The 14,407-nt window shown below is 42.9% G+C and overlaps 1 protein-coding gene across 1 annotated transcript; it reads left to right on the top strand.

The window, feature by feature from the left end:
• The first annotated feature begins 659 nt into the window (after positions 1-659).
• On the top strand, positions 660-6,913 carry LOC109867393 (aurora kinase B). The gene is made up of 9 exons (XM_020456539.2): positions 660-830; positions 1,060-1,098; positions 4,042-4,126; positions 4,265-4,313; positions 4,470-4,658; positions 4,925-5,063; positions 5,320-5,468; positions 5,793-5,967; positions 6,164-6,913. The coding sequence occupies exons 1-9, from the start codon at positions 822-824 to the stop codon at positions 6,335-6,337; spliced, it is 1,008 nt and encodes a 335-aa protein (XP_020312128.1). The 5' UTR covers positions 660-821; the 3' UTR covers positions 6,338-6,913.
• The last annotated feature ends 7,494 nt before the right edge of the window (positions 6,914-14,407 follow it).

Raw genomic sequence — 14,407 nt, forward strand, 5'->3', positions numbered from 1 at the left:
GGACATGGGTGTATCTGTGGTCCATTTGGCCTGTCTCTCCTCATTGAATGGGGAAGAGGTGTATTTATCCCGGGACACACCCAGGCACAGGTGTGTACCATGTCGCTGACGACCCTTCCATCTCCGCCCACCAACATCCTATTAAGGAAAACAAGAGCAAAGAGAAAAAATACGGCACAGAGTGGGAGGGTTGTCACAAACTGAGGACAGACAATTTTGGTCCCGCTCTGTGAGCTTGTGTGACCTACCACTTAGTGGCTGAGCCATTGTTGCTCCTAGATGTTTCCACTTCACAATAACAGCACTTATAGTGGACCGGGGCAGCTCTAGCATGGCAGACATTTTACGAACTGACTTGTTGGAAAGGTGACCACGTTGAAGATCACTGAGCTCTTCAGTAAGGCCATTCTACGGCCATTGTTTGTCTATGGAGATTACATGGCTGTGTGCTCGATCCCTCACGTCATTGTTATCTAAATATTGTCTAAATAAATATATTTGCCAATGTAAAAACAATATTTAGATAACAATGACGCGAGGGATCCTCTGATTATGGTCATCATATTCGCCTTTTTTTGTGTGGAACTCACCACAAGTAGCTAGCTACCACGACACCACAAACATCAACAACAGAAAAACACAGGAAGTAAAACGGAAGCGCGTCACTGCTGGGCTGACCAATCGACGAGGAGTTGTACATTTGATCTAACCAATCACACACAACGACAGTGGCTTTGAAAGATTGGCGGTCGAAGCGCAAAGAATAGGGTGCCGTTTGGTTTTAAAGTTATTGTACTTCACATATAGCTACATGCGTCAGTATGATGCAGGTAAGAGTTTAATTGTTAATTAAATTACTAAAGTTTCTTACTACATTACTGTTGTCTCTAACTAATAGCTTGCGTTAGCTTTGTTTGAAAAATGGCTTTGGCTAGCTAACATTAGCCAGGGTACTAGCTAGTTAGCTAAAACATTATCTATGGCCAACGTCAACTTCTGGGCAGTGCCAATGATGACGTTAGCCAACTTAGCTTGTTAAACTATTCAATCTCTTTGCAGAATAAGGAGAATTGTGATCCTAAAGGCCTACAAAGACCGGTAAGTTTCGCCACACTGGTCCTGTTTACCTTTATGATTCCCTCCTTTCCTAGCCGAGTTTTCCCAACTCCACGATGTAGCTACATCAATGGAATTGAGTGTCACTAGTTACCACAATCAGTTAAAATGGCAATATCGTGTGAACTAACTTATTGGTCTTAATTTAAGGTTAGGCTGCCCCAGTATCTGTGCGTTAGATATGATGGGTATTACGGTTCTCCTAACTAACGCGCTGGAAGCAACAAACCAAAAGCCCATTAGACAGCGCATCAATTGTCAAAATACGTACGTTACTCACCAAATATGGAGTTTCGTATTAATTTACTCCCGTTATGGCCGATATGTATACTGAACAAAAATATAATTTCAAAGATTTTACCGAGTTAGTGTTCATTTTAAAATAAATAAATTAGACCTAATCTATGGATTTCACATGACTGGGAATACAGATATGCCTCTGTTGGTAACATACCATAATCTGTATTTTATTTTTTTAAGTAGGGGCATAGTTCAGAAGACCAGTCAGTATCTGGTCTGATGACCATTTGCTTCATGTAGCATAACAGTTGATCACACTGATTGTGGCCAGTAGAATGTTATCCCACTCTTCAAATGGCTGTATGAAGTTGCTGGATATTGGCAGGAACTGGAGCACCATGTTGTACATGTTGATCCAGTGCATCCCAAACATGCTCAGTGGGTGACATCTGAGTATGCAGGCCATGGAAGAACTGGGACTGGGACATTTTTAGCTTCCAGGAATTGTGTACAGATCCTTATGACATGGCTGTGTATTATCATGCTGGCGACGGATGACTAAACGCAGAGGAAAAGGTCTGAGATTAACACAGGCTTATGAGATATTATATGTTTTGTTCTGAGATATCAGTCAGGTAACCTCTGAATTTTAAAGCATTTATGTGCTTATTTAAAACATGTTTTATATAAATTCTTCTGTTAAAGATTTTCATAGAACAAAATGTATAAGATCTCCTAAGCCTGTGCTTACCACAGACTTATTATTTTTGTGAGTAACAAATGTATTTTGACATTAATATGCTTGCAGAGCTGTATGTTGGAATCTGAGCTTCCTTGGCGTTAGATCTCTAACCCACAAGCTAGGGATAATGCTATGCCTAACCCTTATGCTAGGGTTAGGCATAAGGCTAGCAGTGTGGTTAGGTTTAAATTCAAAACGTTTTTGCGTGATATTCATAATCTCTAACATCACCCCAACATCAACATACTTCTGGTCATGTAGCGTGTAGACACCTGCTCGTCGAACAAAATCATGGGTAATCTGGAGTTGCCCCCCCTGCTGCTTTAACTGCTTCTACTCTTCTGGGAAGGGTTACCACTAGATGTTGGAACATTGCTGCAGGGACTTGCTCCCATTCAGCTACAAGAGCATTAGTGAGGTTGGGCGATTGGGCCAGGCTCGCAGTCGGCGTTCCAATTTATCCCAAAGCTGTTAGATGGGGTCGAGGTCAGGGCTCTGCAGACGAGTCAAGTTCTTCCACACCGATCTCAACAATCCATTTCTGTATGGACCTCGCTTTGTGCACAGGGCATTGTCATGCTGAAACAGGAAAGGGCCTTCCCCAAACTGTTGCCACGAAGTTGGAAGCATAGAATTGTCTAGAATGTCATTGTGCTCTGTAGCATTAAGATTTCCCTTCACTGGAACTAAAGGGCCTAGTCCGAACCATGAAAACAGCCCCAGACCACTATTCCTCCTTCACCAAACTTAACAAGTTTGCACTACGCATTGTGGCAAGTAGCGTTCTCCTGAGATCCGCCAAACAGAAATGTGTCTGATGGACTGCCTGATGGTGAAACTTGATTCATCACTCCAGAGAATCAGTTTCCACTCCTCCACAGTCCAAGCTTTACACCGCTCCAGCCGGCGCTTGGCATTGTGCATGGTGATCCTAGACGTGTGTGCCGTATCTCGGGCATGGAAACCCATTTCCAGACAAACAGTTATTGTGCTGACATTGTTTCCTGGAGGCAATTTGGATCTCTGTATTGAGTATAGCAAACAAGGACTGACGAGTTTTACACGCTTCAGTACTCGGCGGTCCTGTTCCGTGTGCTTGTGTGGCCTACCACTTCACTGCTGAGCTGTTGTTGCTCCTAGACGTTTCGACTTCACAATAACAGCACTTACAGTTGACCAGGGCAGCTCTAGCAAAAAAATTGAACTGACTTGTTGGAAAGGTGGCATCCTATGACGGTGCCACGTTGAAGGTCAGTGAGCTCTTCTGTACAGGCCCTCCTATTGTCAATGTTTGTCTATGGAGATTGCATGGCGGTATGTTCATTTTTATACACCGGTCAGCCACGTGTGTGGCTGAAATAGCCCAATCCACTAATTTTGAAGTGGTGTCCACTTAGTTTGTGTGTGTTGGGGTGGTGCTGGAGATGATGAATATGGAGTTCAAACATTTTACATTTCCCTTTAAGAAGAAACATTGTAGAAGAAGGCTGAGGTTTATCCATAATTATGACTTTGTGGTAACTAGTGACAACCCTGTAGCTCTTACTACATCGTGTCGCTGTCGGTCGATACTTATAAAATGTAAATTCTGAAACCCTTACTGTGTACATGTTTGTCCTCGGCAGCTTTTTTTTTTGTAAAAAAAAAAATCCATCCTTTTTTAATAAAACGTTAATCAAATACAACCACCAACTGTTTCCTCGTATCGATTGTGAGCGACTTGATCTAGTCGGAGGTACTCTGCCAACAGTCGTCGCAACCCAACTCCACCGTGATGTACATCGTGGAGCTGGGAACCCCATCTACTCCATTCCTGGCTAGCTAGTTGCCATAAAATAAAGTTGCCCATTTGGCTGGCTACCATTTTGAATTCATAACTGTGAACCAGTAATGGTGAGCTGGAGGCAATTAGGTTTAATCCAGGATGTTTTTCTACCTGATAGATGGCAACTTCAATGGTTTCTGTGGGTCCACAGAGAGTTCAAATACCCTCTGCCCCAGAGACTACAGACAAAAACGCAATTACAGGTACATTTCTATAGCTACTATTCTGTCTGATGTGCCATCTGAAACTGTATAGGAACACATCACACCACTTTTAATGGTGCTAACAATGTACCAAATGTGTTTTTTGCTCTATTCTGAATCCCCATGATGTCACAACAGGTCCTGGGAGAGAGCCCGTCACCTCTTCCTCCGGTGCCGCTCCGGCAAAGTAAGTCTTTTGTCCAGTAATATCGTCACCTCAACCTGATGTTGTGCATTTGGAATTTGTTTAAGAAGGGTCAATTCGCCTTAGCATTTTTAGGTTTTATCAACTAAATGTGTCATGAAGGTGTGGTTTTACAACCGCTATGTCTCTCCTCATCAGGAAATTCACCATCCATGACTTTGACATCGGGCGGCCCCTGGGCAAGGGCAAGTTTGGGAACGTGTACGTTGCGCGGGATAAGAAGCTGAATTTCATTGTGGCACTGAAAGTGCTCTTCAAGTCTCAGATGGAGAAGGAAGGTGTGGAGCACCAGCTCCGAAGAGAGATTGAGATTCAGTCCCATCTTAGGTCACTAGTACCCTGATTTTGGAATTTCTCAACTTTTTGAATCTAGCCTAGTGGGGGTATAGGTTGATGTTGCCTTAATATAGTGATTTCTCTGCGGGAAATGTTCTGACTTGCTGGTTAACACCAACATCATGAAATATACTTCAGTAAGCGGATTTCAGCTGGTGTTTAGAAACTGACCAGTATTCCCTTTATAATTCAGGGTGTATTATTTTCTCAGGTTGGGGAAGGTAGATTTAAATCATTCCTTCCTCCTGTTCCTTTAGACACCCCAACATCCTGCGCTTCTACAACTACTTCCATGACCACTCAAGGGTCTTTCTGATCCTGGAGTACGCCCCACGGGGTGAGATGTACAAAGAGCTGCAGAAATGTGGTCGCTTCGATGACCAGCGCACTGCTACGGTAAGAGAAGTTGGCATTTTATTGTTGCATAGACAAGCTAATTAATCTATTCTGAATAATCAGTATCTGTTGCTTCTTTCACCCAAGACCTCCAATCATAGCATTTGGTTGTTAGATAGTATATTTGTAATAATAAAGTAATCATTTGGTCTGATAATGGTAGCTACGTTTTGGCATTGATTTAAGTTGGCATTACTTTATTTGAATTGCAACGTGGAAATAAGTCATGTTCCAATATCTGTGTGTCCTTTTTTAGTACATGGAGGAGTTGGCTGATGCACTGCAGTACTGCCATGAGAGGAAGGTGATACACCGTGACATCAAGCCTGAGAACCTGTTACTGGGTCTCCGTGGGGAGCTGAAGATAGCAGACTTCGGCTGGTCTGTCCATGCCCCATCCTTAAGGTGAGCGAACCCTGAACTGAACCCTCTATAGCCTCATATATTTGCTTCACAACTAAATACTGTCCATTTGTATGTTTGAGACTACATTACCGTCAGATTGTACAGAATCACTGATCTACAACTCACCTTGTTGCATCCCAAATAACTACTTGTTTATGAAGTTATTTGGAGATTCTGCACCCTGCCTAGCTCAAACTGATCTCCTCAAATACACTGAATGTCATGAATTCACTGGGTTTTTCTTCATCTTGACTGTCTATTTGTAGACATGTTGCCGTTAGGAAAACCTTGTCACTTACCTAGCTGCTGTCTTACCCCCTCTAGGCGCCGCACAATGTGTGGAACGCTGGACTACCTGCCCCCGGAGATGATTGAGGGGAAGATCCACGATGAGAAGGTGGACCTCTGGTCCATCGGGGTGCTCTGCTACGAGTGCCTAGTTGGAAACCCCCCGTTTGAAACTGCCAGCCACTCCGACACGTACAAACGCATCACAAAGGTTCGCATTTTTTTTATAGTCAATGACTTGTATATCCAGTAGTAATAATATCCTTAATTCAAGCGTAATCGCTTGAGTAGTTCCATTGTGATTTCTGACTAACATCTGTTTAAATAGAATAGGCATACATGTAGTAGTTAGATATTCACCCACGGCAGAGCTTTTAAACAGTGATGAATGACCTCCCATCTCTCAGGTTGACCTGCAGTTCCCCAAAGTGGTGTCTGATGGTGCTCGGGACCTGGTCTCTAAGCTGCTCCGCCACAGTCCCTCTATGCGGCTCCCCCTGCAGAGCGTCATCAACCACCCCTGGGTGAAAAGCAACTCCCGACGGGTCCTACCTGTCGTCTTTGCTCCCAAGAAACCCTAACTGTCCAATGTTCCAGCCTGTCTACACTGACAAACCCCTAAACCACCATAGACCTACATATTCATATGTTTATAGGTAATTGAATATTCATGTTTATAAATAATTGAACACCACCCAGTACGTTCCAGCCTGCCTATTACCTGGGTGGAGGACTGACTCTTACCCTGCTGATTGGGAGTTTCCAACTTTCAGGGGTTTCACTTATTTATTTTTTTCTTACCCGGACAATCTTCATCCACAATTTTAGTTGCACTCGCAGATATAGATGGATCTGTTAAGCTGGGACAACTAAAGGACTATAGACTACTCATTTTAATTTACATTCAGCCCCAGAACAATTCAAGGGCGCCCTCTACTGTGTGAGATTATTTCTTGCGTTTCTTTAAATAGATTTTATAAATGTATTTACATTGTCTTTGGTTTCCTTTCTCCTTTTTTTCCCTCTTTTCAACATACCTTTTTATACAGCCTGCATGAAACATCCTCTACAAAGCTTATTCTTTTATATGTGTTCCTTTTGCAGCTGTTTTGAAATAAATATGGCATTGGGTGCTTCACAGGATGATGCCAAATTGATTTATGGAAAAGTGTCAAGTATCAATTAAGGTTATGAATGAAGTAGTGGGTGAAATTCCATGTCTTACCTCCCCTTTTCCAGCTGATGTCAGTGTTGTTCTGTGGTCCACTGGGACTATCATTATCCTCAGTCCTGCAAATGATTCCTGTCATGGGGGACCGTTTTTGTCTGGGAACTGCATGACTGCCGAGGGTGTATCTGAGATGGCCATAGCCCTGGTCAAAAGGAGTGCTGTCTATAGTGAATAGATTTGTTACACAGACCGGGACACTGCCAGGAAGATAAGGATAACTCTTAATACATTGTAAAGCATGGCTGGGACTAATAAATGCACTGAGTAATTCTACTGTCTGGTAACACCGGTCTGGCTGTCGCGATAACAGAATAATGCAGAGATTGAATACGGAGGCTATGAAGTGAATGCGATGCTCATTGAAAGAGATTTTATTTTATTCAGACCCCGAGCCCAACCAAAGCACACACTTCATCCCCCAGCCAGTACCCAGTGAGGGGGTCATATGTTAAAGGCCATTTGGGAGATTCAGTTAAAAGCAACCCCAGGGCGCCACTGGCACATTCTATACCGTTCTAAACCCTCTTTTAGCTTGACCTATAACCCCATTCTGTTATTGTATGTCTAGGAAATATCAGTTCTCTCCATGAACCTGGTAATCTAATGTGTGTGCAAATGATTTTTCTATAGCTGGAGGTAAGGCTCTTCTGGTGTCTTCCCATCCATACTGCTGGTCTGGAGGACTCGCAGCTCTCTAACAAGGCACTTGACTTTAAATACAAAGCTTTCATAAAACTTGATACTACTTTACATTTTCCATCTGAGGTACAGTATTTCTGCCCAAATTTCAATGAAATGAATAGTACCACGTTGGTTGAATGACCACAGCCTCAGTCTTTGACTAGCTGAAAGTGTGGCAATGCATCATACAGGCATCTGTAAATGAGCCGTGATACAGTGTGAAACTACAAAAATGACAAATGTGCGGCACCTCGAAGACAGAATTTGATCTAGAGGAAATTACCGGTCTTATAAGCTCAATAGAAATGTATGCAGATCTGTTTAAAAAAAGTTGTTGTAAGAACTCCCATTTGTATTACATGCTTGAATATGAAGTTAACATATACACTGACCATTTATATTTGCTTTAGGAGTACCCTAATGTATTTGCTCTCTTTTACTACAATGGGAGTGGCCCAAATTAGTTTAACAAAGTCAAATCTGCTACCTTTTATCCAATGATTGCTGACTTCAAGTCTAGTTGTGTGTGTCTGTCTCCCAGTTTTCAGCAAGACCGTTTGCTCGGTTTGTGTGTGAGGAGAGGGGGAAATAGAAGATAAATGAAGTCCCATTGTCTCATTATCTCTTCTGGGAGCTTTAGAGACTCTGAGGACGTACACAGTAATCACTCATCCTGTCAGTGGGTCTGAAGCTCACAGTCACACACCATCACTATCACTGTCACACAGCTACACCATCACAGTCACTTATCACAGCTACACCTTCACAGTCACAGGGCTACACTATCACAGTCACACAGCTACACCTTCACAGTCACATACACCGTCACTCTCACAGTCACACGGCTACACCATCACTATCGCAGTCACTTATCACAGCCACACAGCTACACCTTCAGTCGTTCAACCATCGAGTAAAAAGAACCGTAACAAAACAGGAGGAAATGGTCCTTGAGCTGAGCTGTGGCTGCAGCATTGTAGCGAGGAGACTACATGGTGGGAGATGATGTCAGATGTAATTCTCCCTACAGATGTCTCTGCTACAGGTGAAGTGAGGCAGCAGCGGACTGTGAAATTACATTTTAAATTACAGATGAGGGCTGTACTCTGCTGAGCCGTGCAGTCAATGCACAGAGGCCATATTGCTCTGATGGGGGTAATAAAGGAAACCATTGCCTGGCCCAAGGGCAGATAGACCTCCAGGGTGTATTCCAATGATGTATATAAACATGTATGCTTATGGGTGTATTCGCTGTGGCTGAGTGGATACAGGAGATTCCACAGTGGAGGTCAGCCATTGGTGAAGGGAAAGGAGAGATTTGGAGAAGATTGCGGTGTTGTTGGTAAACAAATAAGCAACTAAATGTATTTCTGAGTGAGTTTCTAGTTTTGTGAATTGGACACCACAATCTGAGCTCTCAGTAATAAAGCGTGTTGTCTAGACCTTGTCCTATAAGGTTGACAAAACCTTACATCTGCTACTGGCAGTGATGGAATGCTATCAGGATTAATATGGCGCCCACTGAAGCAGAACATGTGGTCACACAGGGGTCAATAGCATTCTGAGGAGAACTCCATGATGTTGTGGAGGAACCCTGCTGAGTTATATAGACTAGAAACACCACACCAGCCACCTCCTGTCCATTACGAACGAATGCCTGACTGCTGTGGAAATCATGACTGTCCTCTCACATCATGAACCTCCCTTCAGTCTTAAATATCTCTAGGTGTATGAGTGTGTTATTTGTTGCGTCATCTCTACTGAATGCTGACCAGTAGGTGTTAATCACTGAAAGAGGAAAATATTGTTGTTTTTTGTTGATACCACACATTAAAAGCGAATTGACACAGCCTGTAATATCCATTGGCTCTGTAGTTGGGTTCAGTTCTTACAGATGACTGAATTGCTGTGTGTTCTTTGTTGATACCACACATTAATAACTGACAATCCCCATAATATCCATTGGCCTGTCTGTATTTGTGTTCATTTCTTCTTCTGGTTAGCATCTGCAGGGTTTGAATGTGTGGCAGAATGCGTATTAAATGGCACTGATAGACAGTCAGCACCCAGTCCACAGACATTAAACAAGCTGGTTCACCTAATCAGGACCGTCAGGGGAGAAAATTCATTACAGGTGCCTAGACATAGAGAGACAGATGCATAGAAGACAGGCTGAGATGGGCCTTTTAGTCTGTTGATGAATGAGTGGAAGTTATGGGGGACTTGATGTCCTGCCTAATACAGCAACAGAGCCACATCATGGGGGGACAAACATTTGAAAATGGCTCAGAGAGATGAAGGGATCTGGAATATTCATGTTCCTATTTGTCAAATATTTTGTATTTACTTGCCTTGAAAAACATAAATGTTAATGAAAAACAAAGGGTGCGGACATTAGGGTTGAGCCGGGTGTGGACATAAATCTAGGGTTCAAATCAAATTTATTTGTCACATACACATGGTTAGCAGATGTTAATGCGAGTGTAGCGAAATGCTTGTGCTTCTAGTTCCGACAATGCAGTAATAACCAACGAGTAATCTAACCTAACAATTCCAAAACTACTACCTTATACACACAAGTGTAAAGGGATAAAGAATATGTAGATAAAGATATATGAATTAGTGATGGTACAGAACGGCATAGGCAAGATGCAGTAGATGGTATCGAGTACAGTATATACATATGAGATGAGTAATGTAGGGTATGTAAACAAAGTGGCATAGTTTAAAGTGGCTAGTGATACATGTATTACATAAAGACGCAGTAGATGATAGAGTACAGTATATACATATACATATGAGATGAATAATGTAGGGTATGTAAACATTATATTAAGTAGCATTGTTTAAAGTGGCTAGTGATATATTTTACATCAATTTCCATCAATTCCCATTATTAAAGTGGCTGGAGTTGAGTCAGTGTGTTGGCAGCAGCCACTCAATGTTAGTGGTGGCTGTTTCACAGTCTGATGGCCTTGAGATAGAAGCTGTTTTTCAGTCTCTCGGTCCCAGCTTTGATGCACCTGTACTGACCTCGCCTTCTGGATGATAGCGGGGTGAACAGGCAGTGGCTCGGGTGGGTGTTGTCCTTGATGATCTTTATGGCCTTCCTGTGACATCGGGTGGTGTAGGTGTCCTGGAGGGCAGGTAGTTTGCCCCCGGTGATGCGTTGTGCAGACCTCACTACCCTCTGGAGAGCCTTACGGTTGTGGGCAGAGCAGTTGCCGTACCAAGCGGTGATACAGCCCGACAGGATGCTCTCGATTGTGCATCTGTAGAAGCTTGTGAGTGTTTTTGGTGACAAGCCGAATTTCTTCAGCCTCCTGAGGTTGAAGAGGCGCTGCTGCGTCTTCTTCACGATGCTGTCTGTGTGGGTGGACCAATTCAGTTTGTCTGTGATGTGTACGCCAAGGAACTTAAAACGTACTACCCTCTCCACTACTGTCCCATCGATGTGGATAGGGTGGTGCTCCCTCTGCACTGTTAGCGTTATGGCTAGGGTTATGGTTGAGCCGGGGTGTGGACATAAAGCTAGGGTTACGGTTAGCGTTATGGTTAGCGTTATGGTTGATCCGGGGTGTGGACATAAAGCTAGGATTACGGTTAGCGTTATGGCTAGGGTTACGGTTAGCGTTATGGTTAGAGTTATGATTGAGCCGGGGTGTGGACATGAAGCTAGGGTTACGGTTAGCGTTATGGTTAGAGTTATGATTGAGCCGGGGTGTGGACATAAAGCTAGGGTTACGGTTAGCGTTATGGTTGAGCCGGGGTGTGGACATGAAGCTAGGGTTACGGTTAGCGTTATGGTTGAGCCGGGGTGTGGACATGAAGCTAGGGTTACGGTTAGCGTTATGGTTGAGCCGGGGTGTGGACATGAAGCTAGGGTTACGGTTAGTGTTATGGCTAGAGTTATGGTTGAGCCGGAGTATGAACATAAAGCTAGGGTTACGGTTAGTGTTATGGCTAGGAATATGGTTGAGCCGGGTTGTGGAAATGAAGCTAGGGTTACGGTTAGGACCTTATGCATGCGCCTCCATTCTAGAGAAGTTTAGTAAGCCAACCATCCCTGTGCCTTATTCTGGTGAGTGTGAGGAGCTCACGCTTCACTGAACCCCATACAACCCCATTATCTGGCTATTCCTAAGACATGCTACTGACGGGCATCAGACACACGCTGTTCCCACATGATACCACTAAAGGAAAAATGATTAATTACTCTCCGTACCTTTTGAGGTTGGTCCTGATAAGGATCTATTTCACCCTGCCCAGGGAGAGATAACAGTGTTCTGTCTCTCTCCCTCCCCCTCTTCTTTATTTTACCAGGCAAGTCAGTTAAGAAACAAATTCTTATTTACAATGACAGCCTACTCTGGCTAAACCCAGATGGCGCTGGGCCAATTGGGACTCCCAAACACGACCAGTTGTGATACAGCCTGGCATCTAACCAGGGTCTGTAGTTACGCCTCTAGCACTGAGATGTAGTGCCTTAGACCGCTGCGCCACTCGGGAGCTCTTCTGCCTCTTGGCTGCAAACAGTTTGTTTAGGAGATGGCATCTTGAGGAGTCCTTTAGTGGGATGCCAGTGTTCATTAAAGGATTATCCCCTGACACACACACGCACGCACGCACACACACACACACACACAAATGAACTGGACCCAGAGCTTTGGGTTTTTCTCTGCTGTTGGGAGCAGGGAGCTGTTTCAGGACTAAAAGCTATTAGTTCTGCATCATTGGCCCCTACAAGCACACTCGACACATAGATCAACAGAAGCTGTTAGGAAATAACACACAGAAACTCTCACCTCCAGATACACATTCAAATATATTTGCTGAAATAATAAATGATTAGTAATGAGTATGAGGTTATTATGGTGTTGATTATTCATTTCAGCCATAATTAGTTCTTTCCTTAAGTCAGATTTGTTTGAAACAGGCCTATATTGATTAATTAAATGCTATAAATAGTAGTTATTTTTCACTGAACATGTTTTCCTGTTTGTTTAAAGCAAATATGATGAGCACGATATCCAATAGAAAATATTTCCAATCCACTCAATAAAAATGTGATAATTATTTTTTACAACAATGTATTTCTTCTCAGAATGGTCTTGGGTCTGAGAAACAAAGTATGGTGTAAGGGGAGACGAAAAGAGGTGTAGAAATAAATCAATTACAATTAATCTTGGTTGAGAAAGTAATTAAACTGGTATTGGGCACTGGCCAGTTAAATGTGGAAGAGCTTATCCCTGCCAAGCACAGATGTTTAGCTCGCCTCGCGCTGCTGAGGCGTTCATTCCTGCGGAATGGCTAAAATGTGCTGTATCGCTACCAGGCATAGGTGATGATGAAAACAGAAAATTGTCAGATCTGGATGCACTGTGACATTGTAGGTTTACTAATCATAATATGGAAACTATAAAATAATTATAATTGTATTTAAATTATTCAGGACATTGCCCTGAAACGAACCGATGAAGTCCATAGTTAAGTCGCATTTCTCTTTATGTGACGATGTTTTGTGTATTCCCTCGTGTATACTTTGTCCATTAATTTGTCCAGCCAAACACCAGAGCTGGCAGCGAACGACGAGTGACAAAGCGTGCAAACTGCATTAGGCATGAATAGTTGTGCCTGTAAGAATTGTGAATCTCCAACTGAAGATGCATTGAATATATATTAGCAGTAAAACGTTCCTCGAAGGGCACCTTGCAATACTCTGACGTAGGCTAAATAAACTCCCACCGACAGAGCTTTGCATTTGCAGTTTCTTTCAATCTCGCTGCAGTCCTGACTTCTCTTCTCAGCTTCCGGCTGTCCTGGAATTTACTACAAACATGGTGAGATGCGTTCATTGATCCTCAATTCCTAGCCTAAACAATGATTGTGGCTACGTACAGTTATTTTAGACTAAAATTGATGCACTTATTCAGTCAACACTGAGTGGACTACTGTAGACTGTACAGTAGGCGAACCACTGTCGCCGTCCATGGTGCTGAAATGCATTGTGCTGAAACTATGATGCGTCTATTTACAGCTCATTCCCTCTACTCCAGGCAGCGAAACATTCCTTACTCGACTTCTTCTGTTCAGTTTAATTGTAACTTCTGTTCAGTCATTTTATTGGCTAATCTTATTCTAGCATATATTTTGGAATTTTTGCAAGATTCTCTTCTATTGTCAGTAGCTTAGTCATGTTTATAGCATATGTGCCTGTGTTTGTGTGTTTTTACTTTGGAAAAGTAGTTGTATGTATCTCAATTTTAAAACAATAACGATTTTTGGTTCTACGCAGGTAATCATTTTATCTGTTTGGTGTGTTTACGTTTTACTGCCGTGGAGAATGCTTGCTGGGCTGGGACTGGGGGAGAGGGGGCTCAACAGCTTGTCTATTGCCTGTTCAATCAGAGAGAGGGGCCGCTGCTGCTGCTGCTGCACGGAATGACCGAGAGCAAATGAGCCGTAAAATTAAAGAATCTCTGCAATAATGAATAAATAACCAATCCAGAGTCGACCAATGCCCCACCAAGGAATTGCCACAAATATGCAATAATAGTATTGAACTAAAACAACACATGCACTAGGCCTAACTGTATATATGTTATCCAATATGTGAATTGCCACCAATTAAGCCACTTGATTTTCCAGTCTATTTTACCATTTACTTTGTACAGTTGTATGTATATGCCTATATTCTAACGAATTTAAATGTCACCTTTTGTAGGATTGTTCTGAAGAG

This window comes from Oncorhynchus kisutch, linkage group LG22, assembly GCF_002021735.2.
Source record: "Oncorhynchus kisutch isolate 150728-3 linkage group LG22, Okis_V2, whole genome shotgun sequence".
Taxonomy (NCBI): Eukaryota; Metazoa; Chordata; class Actinopteri; order Salmoniformes; family Salmonidae; genus Oncorhynchus; species Oncorhynchus kisutch.